Source organism: Corapipo altera, unplaced genomic scaffold, assembly GCF_003945725.1.
Source record: "Corapipo altera isolate COAL_440 unplaced genomic scaffold, ASM394572v1 61286, whole genome shotgun sequence".
NCBI classification, from domain to species: Eukaryota; Metazoa; Chordata; class Aves; order Passeriformes; family Pipridae; genus Corapipo; species Corapipo altera.
The window spans coordinates 1,700,641-1,721,727 of NW_020884907.1; the positions used below are offsets into that span (position 1 = coordinate 1,700,641).

Sequence of the window (21,087 nt, forward strand, 5' to 3'; positions counted from 1 at the left end):
AAGCTTAAGAACAGCTAAGTCAAACTAACACTAAAAAAGGTTTCATTTGTTTATAACGTTCTTCATTAAAGAATTTGTATTTAACTAGACTATAAATATTTGTTATCCTACCAACAATTTTCCATTTACTAGTTTGAAAGTGGGCAGTTACTCTCTTTGTTCTTCTCAGTGTTCTAGTAGTTATTTGCAACTCTTTGCTTATTAATTATTTGACCATTAAAGTATATAAACAGAAACAGGATTGGAGGACTTATGGGGTGGGCTGACCTTGGTTGGTCTCCAGCCAAGGTGCCCACCAGCCACTCTGTCCCCCTTCTCAGCAGGACAGAGGGGAAAAAATAAGATGAAAATGAACTCTTGGGTCAAAAAGGCCAGGGATGGAAGCAAAGGACAATAAAAATATTTTCTTCTTATTTCCCATCAGCAGGTCAAGTCCAGCCACTTCCTCAGAAGCAGAGCCTCAGCAGGTGTAGCAGTTCCTACAGAAGACAAACGCCTTAATCACAAATGCCATTCCCCACCCACCACCCCCGGCTTTTACTGTGTCATATGGTATGGAACATCCCTCTGGTCAGCTTGGGTCAGCTGTTCTGGCCATGTCCCCTCACAGTCTCTTGTCCACCCCCAGGCTACTGGCCTTTGTGGGCATTTTGGATGGACAGCCCTGATGCTGCATGAGCACTGCTCAGCACTAGTCAAACACTGGCGGCATGCTACTGCGGTGACTGCAACGTGGAAACTTAATTCCATTCCGGCTGGACTCAAAAAAACTTACTTTCATTGTTCTTTTTCTTTTCTGGGGATTTGTGGTAATTTTGGTTACCATAGCATTATCCATCGACAATGAACAGGACAGTTCAAACTAATAAAAATATTTATTAAAGCTAGGAGATATATATTTCTTCCATTTCTTTTTTCTGAATTGTTAGGACAAGCAGCAAGAATTTCCCCCTTACATTTGATTCCTGCTGTTCAATAAGGAATGCTATAGCAGAAGTACTATAACGAGCAAGTCAAAGCTAATTCCTGGCATTAGATCAATACACAGAATCATTAAATACACACAATCTAAATTTTCTTCTCAGATGCTTAACACCGAAAATTCTTACTCTTACAGAAAGAAAGAAGGCAGGGAATGAAAACAACTTAAACAGACACCCTCTGCTATGCTTTAGGGGTTCTGACCCAACTTATACCTATCATCCAGCTTTTGAAAAGGACATAATGGCCTATATTGTACTGGCAGTCACATCAAGAATGATCAAAGGCAAAAGTAAGACAAAAGTGTACAGGAGTTTGTACTCTTAGCTGTGTCACTGACCAGTCCTATGGATCATAAGAGTAGGCATGAAACATGAATTTTTATTTTTTTTTTGCTTCTACATATATATATTTACATATAAATTTATCTCTATGCAAAGAAGAAAAATAAATTACTAGGCATATAAATCTTTCACTTCTGCACTAGTCCTGATGCTGGGTTTCTTTATATTTAGTTTTTAAATTACTCTCACAATGAATAATGGTACAATAACAGTACCATCTGAAAACAAGTATTTGCCCGTTGATACAGAATGCTGAATTCTGGATTCCTTCACAAATAAAAATCTAATTAATTCATGTACCTATTATGCAAATAATTCCTCACTTGTGATCCACTGTTCTACAGTTCCTCTCTCTTTCACAATACGTGACACATGCACAGGTCTTTCTGGCAGCACGGTCTCTGGAAAGCATGAATGTGGAGACTTAGCCACATTAATCAGGCACCAGGAATGTTGCTCCTGACTTTCTGCATTACTATCTTGCCTGAATACAAGTCTCAATAGCATCATTTAACCATAGTTGAAGGCTTACTTCACCACACTGCAGACTTCCAAAGACAATAAATAATGAAGCACATGAAGGATGACAGTTGGGGCTGACATGCAGTAAGGGAAAAACATTCACTATCTGGTTAGTTCAATGAGATATTTTTGAAACTGAGTGTACCTGTAATGAAATGGCAGATTGAAGGATCAGATGCAGTTCAGAAGGCTTATCTGCATTCAAGATCGATTCTGTTTTGAGTATGAGCAACTACAAGCAAACGGAACTTACCTCTTGTCAGGTATGCCCCTGCTGTTACAGAATCAAAAGCACCACCTGCAAACACTCTCAAGGACCACTGTAAGATGTTCTTAGCTTCCCACCATTTGTTTGGATTTATCTCTGACAAGCCAAGTGCCCTCATATAGCCAGATAGTGGTCTTCCAATACTGTGTGAATTATTATTATGCAATATATACAAACAGAAAACTTGCATCCCACTGTAACACACAACTGTTGTGATTGCTGATTAATAAAAATGGCAGACAGTCACTCAGACTGTCACAGGTATGGTGTATGAAATCTAAAAAAATCCTGCCAACTTTTTCTAATACCTTCCACTATGAATAGGAAATTCAACACAATTCAAATGCCAGTTCAAAGTCTCTGATGCATTTTTAAACCCTTTTTTCCCTTCAAGTTACTTTAGCATATATAGAAGTACTTCTGAAATAAGAAGTAACACAGAAGAGTATTCCTATTATAATTATGTGAATTAAAAAGTACAGTTTTCCCATTTAGGGCCCAAATGTCATGGCCTCTGTTTTTTTTCCCTGTGAGAGAATACTTTTTTTAAACTTGCTCTTTTGCATTCTGTTTAAGTTCCTTCAGGCAAAGACTCTTTGCATATTGGCCGAGCTACTGTAAAATGTCAAGCTGGACCACAAGAGAACAGCTTTCTGAACTTCACAGTCTTATCTGTAGACTCACCATCTACCCAGATATGTGTAGCTGCAGTTCAATTTCTAAAACCCTTATGATACACAGACAAGAAAAACATTAATATATATTCTCCTATTGGTAAACCAAAACATACTGTTCTGAGGCTAAACAGTTTTCCATTGGCTAAAATAGCTAAGGTCATCACTACAATGAATTGCTTAATTCATATTTTTAACAGAACACTAACATCAATAAAAGACCACTGCCATAATCAAACACATTCATCCCTATATCAACTCTAAACACCTCTGTGAGACACTGTGTTCACAGAATCATAGAATATACTGAGTTAGAAGGGACCCATCAGGACCATTGAATCCAACTGCTGGCCCTGCGCAGGACACCCCAAGAATCACACCATGTGCCTTTATGTTATTTAATGTAATTTAACAATTATTTTATTTTATGTTAATTAATGTTATTAATTTTTACAATTTGTACCAAGGCAAGCAGATTTCAGATTCGAGAAGGACTATTCAGATAAGATGAGATGTCTTGCATGCATGGAATTGCAGAAATAAGATGCGATTTCAGAAGATAAAATAATTCAGAAGAACTGAACAAAAAATACAGTAACTCAGCTGAACTGGCATTCAATCATCAAATTTAAAAGGAAAAATTATGATATGACAGTCCTGGTTTTGGTTGGGATAGAATCCATGTTTTTCCAGTAGCTTGTACAGTGCTGTTTTGGATTCAGAATGAGAATAATGTTGATAGCAACAACGAAAATACCAGTGTGCTAAGTAGTGTTTACCCTAAGACAAAGACTTCTCAGTGTCTCACGCCCTGTCAGTGAGGAGGTGCACAAGAAATCTTGAGAGAGCACGTCCAGGTCAGATGACTTAAACTGGCCAAAAGGATATTCCATACCACAGAATGTCATGCCCAGTATATAAACTTGGTGGCCAGGAGCCACCAATTACTGCTAAGGGATGGGATGGGCACTGATCAGTGCGTGGTGAGCATTGTATTGTGCATCACTTGTCTTTCTTGGGTTTTATCTCTCTCTCTCTCTCTTCTTTTTATTGCAATTATTATTGTTATTATTATCATTAGAATTATTAGTACTATTATATTTTCCTTTGTTTCAATTATTAAACTGTTCTTATCTAAACCCACAAGTTTTTACCCTTTTTTCACTGATTCTCCTCCCCATCCTATCTGGCCCAGGTGAAAGTAAACTTAGCTCATGGCTGGGGTCGAAGCATGACAACGATGGTAACAGCATAGCTGTTTCCTCTTGCCTACCATTTGCTGCATTAAGATTCTAGATGAACTCTCAACAGTTAGCACAGCCTTACTCACCTCTGCTGGATGCTGGATTATATACAAGCAGGTGGAGACCTTTAGCGGATGTACGGGCAGGAATGGACACAAACACACCTTCTGAGGACGGCTACATGGCAAAAGAACAACAAAAGCAATCAGCAATTTGTGAAAGATTATGTAAATACACTGCACAAGTACACACTGTATCCCAGAAGGCACAATGAGAACTTCTTCTTACAACACTGTACTAAACCTGATGTTTTTTTTCATGGCTAGGTTTCGCGAATGAAGATTTGGAAAAGGCTCTATCCACATTTGTTACAGGCACGTTGGTGGCTGTACGAGATAGACATGTCCAATTGCAGAAGGCACAGCAGAAAGACTCCTTAGGTGATATATTCTGCAAGGCACGATTCTTTCTGCGTTGTCTTTTCTCCTCAAGAGTGATCCTGTGTGCATTCTCAAAGGAAGCAGCAGCGTTTAAGATAGTGTGTCTCCAGACCTCCTGATTGGAGGCCAGAGTAGACCAGTGATGAAGATCAATATGGCTGAGGCTGAGATATTGTTTCAGGGAGTCCTTGTATCTCCTCTTTGGGGCTCCTCTCTTGCAGCAGCCAGTGGCAAGTTCACCATAGAGCAAGATCTTAGGGAGGCGGTGGTCCTTCATCCTGGAGACGTGCCCTGCCCAGCGCAGCTGTGTTCTCAGCAACATGGCCTCAATACTTGTGATTGCTGCTTTTTCTAGAACAGATGTATTGGTCACATAATCTGACCAGTGGATGTTTAGGATTGTACGGAGACAGAGTTGATGGAAGCATCCTAAGAGACGCAGGTGGTGGCGGTAGATGACCCATGATTCAGACCCATATAAAAGAGCAGACAGCACAATGGTTCTGCAAACACTGATCTTGGTACTTTTCATCAAGTGTTTATTATGTTAAACTCTTTTATGGAGTTTTCCGAAAGCTCTATATCCCTTTGCTAACCTGTTGTCTATCTCTCTGTCAATCTTACCATCTGAGGAGATGAGGCTACCTAGGTAATTAAACTGCTGGACTGATTTGAGCTCTGATTGGCCAATGGTGATATGGGGATGATGGAAGACTTCCTGAGGTGCAAGTTGATAGAGAACTTCTGTCTTCTTTAAGCTGACTTCCAGCCCAAAGAGTTCAGCAGCGTCTGCAAAGCAGGATGTTAAACGCTGCAGAGCTGCTTCTGTGTGGGCAACAAGGGTGGCGTCATCAGCATAAAGCAGCTCCCGGGTAAGATGGTTTAAGGTCTTGGTGTGGACCTTCAGTCGCCTTAGTTTGAATAGGTTTCCATCAGTACGATATCGAATGTAGATACCGTCCTGATCATCGAGGTCTGCAGTGGCCCTTCGGAACATCATGCTGAAAAAGGTTGTTAATAGGGTTGATGCAAGAACGCAGCCTTGTTTCACACCATTGGTTATTAGAAAGGGCTCAGAAAGTGCATCGCCATATCTGACTTGGCTGTGCTGATCCTCATGAAGTGAGATGATCATTTTAAGGAACTTGGGGGGACAACCTAAACGTTCCAAAATCTGCCACAGACCTTTTCTGTTCACAGTATCGAAAGCCTTGGTGAGGTCAACAAAGGTTACATAGAAAACTTTGTTCTGTTCCCTACACTTCTCTTTCAGTTCTCTGAGAACAAATACCATGTCTGTGGTACTCCTGTTGGCTCTGAAACTACACTGGCTTTCAGGAAGAATTCCTTCTGCTATAGTGGGTATTAGTCTGTTCAAAAGTATTCTTGCCAGGATTTTGCCAGCAATGGAGAGCAGAGTAATACCTCAGTAATTTGAACAGTCTGATTTAACTCCTTTTTTCTTATACAAAGTGATGATGACTGCATCACGAAGGTCTGATGGTAGTTCGCCTAGTTCCCAACAGCACACCACAAACTCATGAAATTTAGCATGGAGTGCTCGGCCCCCATGTTTCCAGATTTCAGGTGGAATTCCATCAACCCCAGCTGCCTTGCCAATTTTCACCTGCTGTATGGCCTTGAGGGTTTCTCCCAAAGTGGGGGCACTAACCAATTCATTCTTCACTGGTTGTTGTGGGATGGACTGAATTGAGTCTTGAACTACACGACTAGTACTGAAGAGAGTCTGAAAGTGTTCAGACCATCGATTCAGAATGGAGGTTTTATCTGTCAGAAGCATTTGACCATCAGCGCTGAGTAGGGGGCTTTGGACCTGGTATGTAGGCCCATATGCTGTTTTCAGTGCCTCATGGAATCCTCTGTGATCACCTGTATCTGCGCATAATTGAGTTTTTTCAGCTAGACTGATCCACCACTTGTTCTGGATGTCACGGAGTTTCTGTTGGAGCTTGCTGCATGCAAGACGAAAGGCTGTTTTTCTTACGTGACAGGATTGCAGTGCAAGGTGTGCTTGGTGAGCAGTTCTCTTCTTCCTCAACAATTCCTGGATCTCTTGATTGTTTTCCTTAAACCAGTCCCTGTTTTTCTTGAAGGAGAACCCTAAGGATTCTTCAGAGGACTGCTGGATGCTGTTTTTAATATGGTGCCAAATTGTTTCAGGAGAGGTATCCGTAGAATCTATGGAATGGTTTTCGAGCCTAGTTTGAAGGTTTGCCTGGAAGCTGTCTCTCATCGTGGCTGATTGGAGATTGTTAACTTGGAGTCTCCTCCTTGGGACACTGCCCCTTTTTGGTTTGAACTTAAGGTTGAAGTTAAGTTTACAGCGCAGAAGCCGATGATCTGTTTGGCATTCTGCACTGGGCATCACGCAGGTGTGATGAACATCGCGGACATCCCTTCGCCGCACCAAGACATAATTGATGAGGTGCCAATGCTTAGATCTAGGATGCATCCAGGTTGTCTTCAGACTATTTTTCTGTTGAAAGATAGTGTTGGTGATGGTGAGTTGTTGCTCTGCACAGAATTCTAGCAGAAGGCGACCATTATTGTTGCAGTTTCCAACACCATGCTTGCCTAATACTCCTTTCCAGGCATCAAAGTTCTTACCTACTCTGGCACTGAAATCACCAAGGATAATGATCTTATCACCTGCAGGAACCTTTTGGATAAGGCAGCACAGGTCAGTGTAAAATTTATCTTTTTTGGTAGGGTCAGCTTGGAGAGTTGGGGTATATATACTAAAGAGGACAATGTGTTGCTTGTTGTGTAGTGGAAGGCGTAGGGAGATAATGCGATCAGAATGGCCTGTCAGCAGATTTTCAAATTTAGGAACAATAGAGTTTTTGATCATGAAGCCTACTCCCAAGAGGTGCCTTTTGGTTCTAGGTTTACCTGATGTAATTTTGTTTGAAATCCCTTCCATTTCTAAAATTAAAGAAGCAAGGCTTTCATTGAAACATTTGAGAACAGTGCACAAACCCTCCCTGTGGGCTGGTTAGAGTTAAAGCACTCTAAAAATCCTTTTGTCATATTCAAGATGAGCAGCTTACTAGTATCTATAACCCTATCAGAGAATTCTGTTACTGCTTTCCTAATAAGTTAGTTTCAACAATTTTATATACTATTATAATAGAACAATGTCTATAATTTATATATTTATAAGATTGATTAAAATAAAACATTTCAGAAGTATCCAAACATGAAACCCCAGACATGCTGTATTTTACTTTTTGTAATTTCATTTATGTTGAAATACGTAGCAGAAATATGTTTCCATACTGGAAACAGGGAAGTCCTTATTAGGAACTTCTAATCTAAGTCTGGAAAAAAAAATTATCTATAATTCTTCAGTGTACTGCATGAAGTTGTTGGAATGGCTAACTAAAGAATTGTGTCTAAAGAAATTAACTTAAATATTGCTTGATATGAAACCGATATGCTGAATGATCAAGAATAAACAGAAGAAAAGAACAAAGTTTGAAGTTATAGACTAATTGAAGCTGTTACTCCAGAAAACCACACATACGTGCACGTGCACGCACAGATATCACTCTGGCTACTTGCATATGTTATTCAAGAGCTCAGAAAAATTAAGGATTTCCTTAACAGCGAAGCTATTGCCTGTTTTCACCAAATAAAATCATACCAACCCTGCAAACAAAGCTCTTTGAGCTCAACAAATACAAAGTATTTTCAGCACAATGACAGGAGCTTGGAGCACTCTTTCACCTGCATCCTCCTTGTAGTCTTCATTGGCAACAGTTCACGTGTTGCTCACATATCAGAGACAGTAAGCCATCAATCACTGCAGCAGATATGATTCACAGAAGTGAATTCTGAAGACAGGCTCAGATTAAATTCATGACAAGCCTGTCACTGAATGTGCTTGTCCACAAGAGCACACACCCACACAAGATGTACTAAGTATTGTTACATTAGTCCAAGCCAGTACAACTGTTTCCTAGTCAAACAGTAAGGTAGTAACAACAGGTAAGCTCCTCTTTATCAGCTGACAGGTTGTGTTAATTGAAACTCCCTATTTCTAGCTGCAGCTACTGAGGCTGAGAGACTATTCCCTTCTCCACAGGGAAAATATTTTAAATATTTTAATAACTTTTAAAATATTTTAAATTATTAAATAAAAATAAATTATTAAATAAAAATTAAATATGATAAAATATTTAGACTAGAAGGCCCACAGGCAAGCAATCAGTCTAATAACAAATTGGAAATTACTCTGATACACTCTTCTGGTGTACTGTTCCAGTGGCCCATGTCTGTCTTTTGTTCACACTTCTGGTGCTGGCAATTTCCTGTTGCTAATTCTGCATAAATTTGGCACATTCTCTTATATAAGGCCAGGTTGCGGGCCTAGAATTAAGTACTCAACAATTTTACTATTCAGTGTGCTACTCTTGGGATCTTCATCAGGAATGAACTGAAACCAACCTCACTTTCAGGTCTAGTGGGTTGTTCTCCAGTGCTGTACCATTGCTTTTTCCCCAAATTTTCTCATGTGTAAGCAATTTAAACAGAAATTTCTGAAAACAGTTTTGTTAACAACTGGAAGCAGCAAGTACTGCAGAGGCTGTTTGTTGCCTGTGCCCTGATTGTTAGGTAGAAATTCATCCTCTTTTTGATCAGCAGAAACTCAATTTTTTACCGACTGTGATTCCTTGGTTTCTCCTCAATAGCTGGTTTCACTAACAAAAGAAGCTTTTAAAGTTCTTCCCATTATGTCATTTTCTGCTGAGGACATTAGGACATGACAAAGCTGTTCCAAACAGTAAGCTGGTGACTTCAATCCAATGAGCTGCATTGCTCATTAGCTCTTATAAGCAGACAAAGAGAGCTTCCGGTGATTTCTGACCTCAGGGTGTTTAATTACAAAAAATTTCACTAGATAGAACTTATGTTCAAGTCTCCCTTTGACATACACTTTTTGTATTTTCCACAATGGTTTGGATTTTTCACAGGTAGTTTTTTAAGCTTTCTTAACCTCACCAAAAAACCAAACCAAAACAAAACAAAAACACACAACAAAAACCACCAAACATAAACAAAAAGAAGGAAATTACCTGGAAAGTAAGCAAACAGTTGCAGAATAAACTCTGCCTATATTCTAAGGAGCAGAGCACAGACTCTGACAAATAAAATACTTTCCAATATAATTTAATTACTTACGTATGCATATATATCACTTAACTTTAAGCACCCTATTAGATTCCTAATTATGTTGAATACATAGGTTTACAACCCCATCCTGGGGCACAAGACTTATTTATTTCTGTGATTTTACTTCAGAACGTAATGGTTATTGTGCCGAGACAAAAACATTATTGCTACATGAAACTGACATTACCAGCCTACATCTGCCAGACAGGAAGCACTGCAGAACAAAAGAAGTTCTGTTCCACCACCACAAAAGCCGCCTTTGCTCTGAGAAAGGCCACCTAGGCAGAAAAGGCTATTTGTCTTTTTCTTTTGTTTAAAGATTCTGTTACATTCTTGCCCTACATACAGAGCTGGTGTTACAGAAGAGCAGGGAAAGCACAAGGAACCTATTCGGCGCTGAACGTCAGTTTTCTCCCTTTTCTGGAAATCAAAGTAGCAATCAGCTCCAGGCAAGAACAGTAGCATTCAGAACATTAAAGAAAAGGTGTGTAGGTGGGGATTAGGATTTGAAGGAGTATAATTTTTATAGTATTATTCACCTGTATGTGATTTCAGTACAGTTCAAAGCTACTCAGTGCGTTCTTAATTGTTTTTAAATACAGCATTTCTAGTTTAAAAACTTGTGACAAAGTAACCTGTCACAATGGCATCTAAAATAATCATTTCATATCTCACAAAGTGCTTCATATGCAAGAGACAGCCATGCACATGCATTGACTTCTCACAGCTTTCTTTCCATTATTCATATCTAAATTAATGATGTTCAGAATAACATTTAGTTTATCTTCCCAGGAGAACTGAATCTGGACACTGGATTGTGCTGCGGTGTCAGATTTAGTGTGGTTACTAGATTTTGGGCAGAGATACTCTAAAAGTGAATTTGCAGTAGTCTGGAAAATAGTGAGCTAATTCTGAAACTCTTTCCAAGTCTCCCTATTATTTTCCTGTAAATAAGTCCTCCCTTGCTTCAGAACTAAGTTTTACCTTGTTACAGGCCCAAAGAGCTTCTGAAAACAGGCATCATTCTGGGAATGCAAACAACTCTAGTCTTACACCCGTATTCAGAAAACTACAGGTAGTTAATTCAAGGATTTAAAGCAGAGTAAGCAAAGACTAACAAAGTTACAATTTTATGCTCAGCATACATAGACATTTCTACAGAAACACATAAAGAGGTCGAGTGCGCCAACCACATGTTCTAGAAACAATGTGAAGAAGTCAACGTTTTTAAACTACTAACACTTGTAGCAACATTTTCATGTTCCTGCACGTATTGCCAAGGTCAGGCCCTAGACTCCATATTTTCAAAAAAACATCCCTGCCAAAACAGAAACGGCCGCTTCAAGTAAATTAGATTTCTCTACTGTTTTCATCAAAACACCAAGGGTTTCAAGGTCAAAGCCCACCTGAGAAGTCTGGAGAAACAGCAAAGTTACCATATGTTTGCTTTATACTGATGCTTTTGTATGTGTTTTATACTGACACAAGTCCATTACACACAAGCATTGAAACAACATTCAGAAGTTTTACAAAGCTGTGTGGGAAGTTTATAAGGAGAAGCCCACACCTTTTAAAAAATTTGAAAACAAATGTTATTTTTGCTTGTTTTATGTTACAGGACAAACCCAAACTAAAAATTGCTTTAAGATTATATTTTGCATCCTCCACCTTAACCACTACAGCTATAGAGGGATAATAAAAAAGAATGAGTGGATTAAGTTAAACATAGATAAAAAATTTATGCATTTAGGAAGAAACAATCCTAACCCAATAGTTAGAAAAAAACCCAGCGTCTATGGTTTACATGACATAACATTCAACACTATGAACTCACGATAAACAATTCTGTGAAAATAGCAGTTTAAAATGCCTGGCAATTCTCAAAAATGCAGATCAGATGTTAAGTGTTACTAGTAAAGGATTAAATAATTAAACATGGAACATTATTATGACACTACATAAACCTCTGGTTTGCACTCTAAGTGCTAGAGAAGCCAGGTCAAAAACACAAGGAGTAATTCCTCATGCCATCTGCACTGTCAAGATTTCTTCTAGGCTTATTTTGAACATTCTTTGCTCAAGCAAAATTTTCAAGCCTTAGTTTTAATGGTGCTGCCTAAGAAAAATCAGGCATAGAAAAATTACTCCGACTTCACTGTTTTCCATTCTTTCCTCCAGTCTCTTTCAAAAGACTTTGGAACTCACTGGTCATGAGGCATTATAATGTAAAATTAAATTCTTACAAACTTCATTAAGAGTCAACAGTCACATAAAAACACAGTATCAGAAACACAGGTGGAGAGAGTACCAAGATCAACAGAGCACTTCCTTTTCCACTTAATAATCTGTATAGCACCAGCTTCCTGGCAAAGCAAAATCAAAAACAAGAAAAAAAAGAAGGCATATTGTGAAGGTTTGCTTCCCTCAAAAAGTTATAAATAAATAAAACAGGTGTATGGGTTTGTTTCATTTTGTTGTTTTAGTTTTTTTAGTGATGCAGCCCCTGAATTTCACAGAATATATCCTAGTTTCCTGAGTAAAAACATACTCAGGAATGCATCTCAATGGAGAAGCATTAAATACAAATCACAGTAAAATTTTCTGTTCAAAGAAAAGACCACACATAATACAAGAAAACTTGTTTCCAAGTTACCTGACAATATGAATCAATTACTTCACAAACAAACAGCCTTTAGATGTAAAGAGGTAACTATTTTAAGAAATTTTACAGTTATCCTGCACAAAAGCTTTTATAACCTTTTCAATACAGTTTGGGACAGCAGCTTCAAGCAATCTAACACAGAAATAAAGTAACTCAACTGTTCAGAAATCTAGAATATTGTTCTAATTCATATAAAAAGTTCTACCAAGGCTCTCATAGTATCATGAAAGAGCTATGGAGTCACTTGGTGTCTCTGCATTTTGCAGATCATTTTCCAATGCACACTGAATGTGAACTGTGCTAGTGAGCTACTGGTACTGAGTTTGAATGTCAGGACTCCATGTAACATCATATCAATATCAGCCTCCTCCTTTCCTTGCTTCAGAGTGCCAGGCAGAAACAAAAAGCATCCTCCTACAAACATGCATTTAGGGCATTATCAGACTGGATCAACAGCAGAATCACCTGAGTTGAAAGGGTTTCTCAAGATCATCTCATTCCACACCTCTTGCCCTGGGAAGGGACACCATCCAGTAAATCAGGTTCTTCAAAGACCCATCCTGGCCCTGAATGCTTCCAGGGATGGGTCATCCACAGCTTCTCTGGAACAACTGTTTCAGTGCCTCACCACCCTTATAGCAAGGAATTTCTTCCTAATATCTAATTTAAACCTACTCTCTTTCAATTTAAAGACATTACAATTCAAACTTGCAACGTATTCTGTTACAAGTTCCAAAACTTTTCTATCTAGTTCTAGAAAAAGCCACTGCAGCAATAAATATCAAATTCATTAAAATATACCAGTTTAAGTTTAGCATTTTGTATCAGAAGACAATCAAGGAAGTGGCACAAATTTCCAAACCAACATGACCATAAAATTGACCAATTGAATACAGGTTACCACTGTATTTAACAAGATCATTTCCAGGAGACTTTCCTGGTTGTTGTACAGTCAACATAACATAGCTAAGTTAGCAGAGCACACTTCTTCTTGCCACAAGGTACTATCAACACAGCAAGCCTGGCCACAGTATAAAGAGGCATGATATACAGCAGAGCCATCCAAAAAGCAACACAATATTTTTAGACAAAAACTGCCTTTGAGCTGATCTAGTATTCCACTGAAACTATCATGAGCAAGGGGTGCAGCAATAGTAAGGGGTCAGAGATAGGCCAGAGAAGAGGTACAGAAAGATGTTCTGAAAGGGGAGAGGGAGACAGAGTCATCTCCCTGCCTCTCAACAAGACATACACTACTAATGAGCAGCTAAGAGATCACAGAAAAATTTCCTAGCATTCAGATACTCACGGCACCACCTCTCAGCAGTTCTCCTGCTCCTACATTCTATGGTGAGAACATACATTCCTTGCCATTTTCTTTTCTGCTCTCAGCATTATGGCCTCCTGATCAAAACCCTGATTATGTTTTCCATCATATTCAATGAAGATTTCTCCTTCCATTTGAAAACTGTTGCCTTCTTGTAAATTTGAAATAATCCTGGGCCTCTGCCCAGACCACTGGACTTCAAAGAATAAGGTAGTTAATTGGTAGAGGTATCAAGCAATACCAGCAGAGACCAAGTTCAAAAACAAACACTATTTACATCTGTTCCATGAACATGTATCACAGGATGGAGGGGAGGGGGGGAGAAATTCACAGCAATAAAAAGTTAATAAAGCATGAAGATATGCTTTTTAGTTCAGAAAATCACAGAACCACTATTCCTATCAGCCACAAAATACCACTCTACAAGTGCCCTGTACTTATGCTGACTCCCAGGCACCTGTTATTCATCACTCAGCTCTTCAGCACACAAACCTTGGGTTTGTTCTGAGCATGGTTTACTGGTACAATCACTACTTAAAAGAATACAAGCTGTCAGGCCATGCCAAGCAGCTCTCAGGTCTTTCAGTCTTCCTCAGTACCCTCTGCATGAGTGCAGGTTTTACTGCTAGTGAACAACGATACGAACACGTTGGTGAGTCACAGATCTAAAAACAAAACCAAACCAACCAAACAAAAAAACTTAAAAAAAAAAAAAAAAAAAGGCAATACACCATTATCCAGCTCCTAGTCTCAGCAGGAGAAAATAAAGCTCGGCAAGATAAGTGCTCCAAACAAGATCATAGACTATATGTGGTCCCACTTTAACATTTACTTTCAAAGCAATCCAGTACATTTCAGGGATCATGTCCTGAGCTCTTACTGGGAAAAAAAGTGACACATCTGTCTGAAAAAGCAAAACCATAAGAAGTATTCACAACGTAAGCCTTCAAAGAAGATGTTGTGTTACTGCTGAGTTTCAGCTTGGAGTTTTCTGTTGTTGACATCCAGCCACCAGAAATGGATTTACATCTCAACTCATTTCTTTTTCAGCACCAAGCAATGATCAACTTGTAAAGATTTCCAGTCAAAGTTCAGCTGGTCTGCTTTTGAACAACTGTAGCAAAACATTCGAAAAGCCTTACTTACAAAGACTACAAGATTTCATTCTTCCTAGATTTAAGACTAACATTGGACAAAAGAGGCAACACTCCAGAGGTAAGGGATGGAAAGTCACTTAGTTCATGACAAGCGCTGAGTTCTCGTTAAGGACAACCCTCATATCTTTTGGAAAATTACATCAGTTAGTGCTGTAATTAGACAAGTAAGTAAACACACATACATATATATCTCTCTCTTTAGAATATGTGTATTTGTAAAAATATCTAAAACTAGTGAAGAAAAAAATCCTTCAGCTATTTGTTAGCTTATGCATCATTCCAAACTTCCCTTCTATTTTGTATTACCATATTCTTCACAGTAGTTTGGAACACTAAGTAAATAGTACAACAGATTTTATTACCATCATCATCAGTAATAGCAAGAGTAGCAGCAGCACACTGCTATTGTGTTGTATCTAGAAAATTACCACTTAGGGATGAAGTGGCTTTTATGAAGAAGTTGGTAACACTAAAGTGACAAGTAATTATATTAGGAGCATTTTTAATTAGTTTGGACATTTCTTTAGAGATTGACACTATAACAAAAAGCAACAGGTTACCCAACAAAATTAGTAGATTCATTAGCACAGCTTCTGTATGAATGCTCCCCTTGTGAGCTATCTTCATTGAATCTTCTTTCACATATTTTCATGCTGAAGGTAAACAGACAAAAATCAGTATATTTCCAAAATGTGGGCAAAAGCAGCATAGACCTTCTTAAAGGCTTTTTAGTTGTGCAGTGTTCTCATGTGTCCATTTCCCAAGGCAAATAACCTTTTTGCCTGACCAGTTAAATCATAAATAAAGGACAAACAAGTAAGTTTGGGGATTTTTTTAGCCTGGAATGTTCATGGCGGCTTTACAAGGTTAAACAGAACATATTCAAAACAACAAATATCTTCTAGTGCTTTAAAAGAGAAAAGGTACAAAGAAGAAAGGAATAAAATATTCACCCTGCATAATCTTTTGAACTTATTACATGTAAGGGGACTTTGGCAGGCTGCTTTCCTTGTAAACAACTTAAATTAACAAATCAATAGGAGAACACTCTTTCAACTATTTCAAATGTTTCCATTAAAGTTGGCTGTGGTTTCCACTGTAACTAATAGGAGTAAGTTAAAAAAATCAGCATTTAGCTTACGCAGCACTGCAGTCATTACAGAAAGGCCAGGAAAGCCAAAAATTAATGAGCCTGAGATTGTTGACATTTTCATGCATCTTGGCTCTACAGTCTGGCAAAATAGCTGGCAGTCTGACAAGCCTGATGCCAGACAGTTAGCAGAGCTTTAAATTTGTTGAAGAACGTGAAGCAGTAATGGCATTTAAAGTGAGCCACTGAGACATTAAGAAGTTAAACTGAAGTCCTGCATTGCCAGCTCTATAATTCCCAATCTGTTTCAGAAGTTCAGAGGCTATCACAAGGGAAGACAAAGTAGGAAAATTCTGTAACCAAAGTGACTTGTAGAAAAGCTCAGAATTTCCCAGGGGAGAGAGGAACCCACCAATACAAGAACGAAAAAGAAAAATAAAGATTCCCAACAATACAGAGTCAGCATCTTGGGTCTGGTAGACTTGCTAGCCCCTTGCAAGCCTGCCCCCAGAGCCTCTCCATGGAAGACCAGAAACTGTGGCTAAACAGTCCTTCTTCCCCTCTCCTCAGTCTGGTACCTCGATGTTAGGGAATGCAGGTTTTTAACACCTCTTGCACAATAAAGGGTCATAATGAACCCTGCAGTGGGGAAAGGTAGTTTGAGAAACTGAGGGATTAAGACACCGCAAGCAGGAGATGCTGACAGTACATTTCATCTGCACTCAGTGATTCAAACAGCAACTGAAGCAGTGTAAATGCAGCCTAAAAAATCTAAAGTTAAATTACTTAAAAGCTTCCTGCATTTTTGTTTTGTTATTGCTGGTTTCTTGATGAAAAAAAAAGCATGATTACAACTGGTCATTAAGGGTAACATTGCAAGAACTTATGCAAAAATAAAAACTTCTAACACTATATTTCCATGTCCCAGTTTATATTTTTTTTTCAGTTTTCATTTTAAATTAGTTTAAGTTACATAGAATTCTCTTGTTCCAAAAACACTGACCATGTTTCAAGAAAACCAATCTTTTTAACTCCACAAAAGCAATAGGCCTTTTAAAATCTGAAATTTAGGTCTCCCTGTGCAATTTCACCTTATTTAATATAGTAGTTTAAAGATGGAACCTATTGACATGTATACTTTATTCATTAATAATAAAAAAGTCTGGATCCAAGTTTGAAGCAAGCAGATGAGAAAAGTGAGTTTAAAAAAAAAAAAAAGTTCTGCACGAAGTGAAGTCAAGTGAATTCTTCAATTGATTTTTAATGAAAGCAGGCTCAGTACCCAGGCATCTCTCAGAAGTTAAAAGAAGTTCTTGTGTTTCTCAGTCCATGCCACAATGTCATATCCTGTCACTTACAGCTATGAATTTTAGCTTTTTTTTTCAGAAATAAAAAATAATTTTTAAAAAATCAGTTAAATTAAGGTATTGCTCTAATTTTGTTATGGTAAAACAGAATACACAACAGAATGCTCATTCTAAATTATATTTAGCATTAACATAAAAGCAGATACCTTCTATCAGACAAAACTTCTTTAAAGAGTACATACTCTTCTTAAAAGAAAGATTCTCTGTAGTTTATCTTCAACTGAATGTAAGCAAAAATACAGCTAACAAAGCTTCCAGTATTTCCTAATAACTATGAGGAAAATGGTTACATTTTCAGTTGAAGCATTCTAGTGTATTATCAACTTCTGCCATAGATGGTAGAAGAATAGAGTTGTGTTTATACATTCAGAAAACTTTAGTGTAACTTAACATTATAACACCCTATGCAAAAAGGCAGTTTGCAAACAGTGTTCTGTTCAGAAGCCTTCATGATGCTGCTTCACTGTAAGAGCACTATAAATGCTACACTACACTCTAGTGTCCTTTTTCTGAATAGCAGCACTTTTGAACACACTGGGTTTTGCTCTAGCACCAATATTTTTAAATATTTTTAAAAAGCAGTCAATTGGTTTCCTGGTATAATACAACACAATAATGTATTTTAAAACATTATACCTGCTTTTTAACTGTAAAAGGTTATTATATTTCATCAAAACATGTTGATTTTTACTGAATACAGAATATTTCATTTATTTAACCAGGCATCAAGTTCATTAAGCCATTCTAAAGTTTTTCGGGGATACTGGAAGATTCTACTTTTAAGGTAGGTAATCCATTAAGCACAAGTGCTTTTTAAATGCTGAATATAGCAGTCACCACATCGAACCTCAGAACCATATTGATTTGTACCACTCAAGGCACTTTGTAGGCTGCATGTCTTGAGAATAATACCTTACAATAATGCTTGCTTTTAAATAAGAAAGCTAGAAGTCCACTGCAGAGATTAAACTTTCTTATGTAACTTGAAAACACTATTTTTGTAACTAATGAAGTATATTTAACAAACATGTTTGTAAAACTTAATAAAAACAAGGTTAGACTGCACTCGAGTCCCTCATTAAGAGACTGACAGGAATAAGAAGGACCACAACAGTTAAGATTTTGCACTGAGGAAAACAGCATTGCTTGATCTGAAAGGCCACTGGTATTAACTTAAGCAGAACACAGCAGTACAAAGTCATAAATGGACTCATAAAATAACTCAGAATTGGACAAATTTGGACTGAAAGCAGGACTAATTTCAAAGGACTTGAACCACCTGATCTGAGCCTTCTAAGAGTAGAGGCTCACCAGGCAACGAGCATTTAACCCCTCTCACAAAGCACGATTCATTTTTTCTGAAGCTGAAACACAGCTACACTCTCGTTAACAGACAGGATACACTTGACATCTTCTCCCACTAGGGGATGCTCCTGGTCCCTGCTCAGCCCGCTGCCCACCTTTGCTGCAGGGTGGTTCCTTCGCTGACAGTGCTGCATGTTCGTTCAGCCCTGGGCACAGAGCTTCGAATGTGCTGAGTTTCAGGAGTTTCCTCATGACTAGACAGATGTCAACGTCTCTCTGAGTGGCAGCTCTAACCTACAGCAGTACAGCAATTGCTCCGTCCACCTGGCTTCACCTGCTGGCTGTGTAAGTCTTCACCCTGCCAACCTGGGCACCAGGAGCATGTTCAACAGTTTTGCATGCAGCATAAACCCCCACGAAAACCTCTCCTACTTTGAACTGTCAACTGTTTGAGGTCAACAGCCCAGGCAGCTCTCCTTATTGGTTTTGTAGACCTATTCATCCAGTCTGTATCTTCCCAGCTTGACTACCAGGATATTGTAGAAAACTGCCAAACGTTCCCTAAGTATTCCTATCCACTCAGACAAATGTAATCACCCCTGCTCCAAAAGCTGTCATCATGGTTAGATACTGTTAAATCCATTAACCAGTCTGTCAAAGAAGGTGGGCACTCCTGCGCCCTACGCCCACTTGTTTTAGTGGTACATGACTTTAGTCCTCTGATACTGCCCTTACTAAATTTCTCCTCTGATCCCTCTCCAAACAGCTACATAATCTGCACTTGCAAACAGGAACTGAACACGAAATCAAAGCAGTAGCTCATAGCAGAATTATATTAAAGGATAACTAACTTAACAGGGTTTGACAGATTATATCCACTGTACCATTATAAATATCAAAAATATTACTAAACCAGTTTTAAGCTTTCAGCTTTAAGATATTTAGGTGTCCAGATCCCTTTAAAACTACTTGAGTTTAAAACACATTCATCAGCATCCCTGCTTCAGTTTTGTCAGGCATGAAGGGGCTATACATATAATTAGGCTTGTTGTACACTGTGGGTTTTCTTTTAACCTACTTGAAGATGGCATATTCTAGAAGGCACTTATAAAATCTACTTAATGTACTGCATTAGCTGCCTGCTTTCTTACATGTTATGGTTGTTAAAAGAACTTAGATGTTCATGGAGAATTTGACATAGATCTCCAAGAGAATCAGCACATTTGTAATTTTAATGAAGAAATTCCCTATTAGAGGGTACAATTAACACGCCCTTCTATTAAAGATAGCAAAACACATTTAAACGCTAAGGATTTTACAGGCTTAAAACTTCATTTGATGAAAACTCTAACAAAGAGAGTTTCTAAAGTTTCTGAATCAAATTCTAATAAACACAGAGAAAAAAATTAAAGGGCTTATTCCCGAATTGCTCAAATGTAATATTGAATTCAGAACTATAAGGAAAAATAAATTCCACACATTATAAAACTGAAATGGACCACTACTATTGTTCCATATGCATAACAAACCATAAGAACCCCCAAATCAACCTTTTTTGAGAATCCTTCTTTATAAACTACCACCCACTTGATTTACCATTTTATAGTCATTAGAAATATGTGTTAACAAAACTAGACTTATCTCTGATTAACTTTTCTGGGAGTGGATTTCCTCAGACTGTTTGGCTTCCTTAATAAGCCTATAAACTCTAGGTGCTTTTTGGGTAAGGTGTATTTTCTTTCCACTATCTGATATGAGCATCAAAATACAGAATTCTTCAACATTTCACATTCATTCCAATTTGATCCATTTATTCTCTCCCTAGTGCACAATTCACCTATTTTCAAATTCATTAAACTGGACTTCTGAAATAAATAAAAATGTTGAAGTGCTGGTACTAAACAGAAATATAGGGAAGAATGCCTACTTTATGATACCATAAGAAAAAAAAAATTTATACCCAATATTGTAAGGGTGTACAAGCAGATACTGTTAATTCATACAAGTGTGTATTTAAAGGTGATCCTTCTAAAATGTAAGAAGCATCCACACTCAATTTTATTTAACATTTCTAACCTTTTGGTTGACTGACTGCTTCCATGTGACTAAGCTAATACAGGTGGACATTCATAAGGAGCTAAACTTGAGATTAAATAAAAATCACCTGTTACAGACAGTTTTCAAGTTTTCAATATTGATATGTTCAACAGATTTAGGAACTGAGGACATGAATTTAAAAAGAAATTCTTATCATAAATTCTAGCCATCATCAGTGTAACTCATAAATGCTATGTAGAAAGATGGAGAAAAAAAATAGCTGAGAACTAAGTCTTAGAAGCCAAAGGAGAGCTATGCAACTACTACACTGACACATCCAGGAGTCTGAAGTTGGATTATTTGTTCCAAGAAAAAAGCATTACAAACTGATGAAAAACATTTCAGCAGAGCTTGCGAAGCAAAAGTACAACTCTGGTAAAGCTATAAAAGTGCCAAGTGACAACTCTGGTAAA

General features: G+C 38.0%; 1 protein-coding gene across 2 annotated transcripts in view; it reads right to left on the minus strand.

The window, feature by feature from the left end:
• Window positions 1–21,087, minus strand: part of DTWD2 (DTW domain containing 2) — a 79,119-nt gene that overhangs the window by 49,859 nt on the left and 8,173 nt on the right. The window contains exon 2 of one of the 2 annotated variants that reach the window (XM_027652541.1): window positions 4,120–4,210. The exons of the other annotated variant lie outside the window; for it this stretch is intronic. Coding sequence (XP_027508342.1) covers window positions 4,120–4,210 — 91 coding nt within the window. The remainder of the gene's footprint in view (window positions 1–4,119; window positions 4,211–21,087) is intronic. 2 annotated transcript variants of the gene reach the window in all.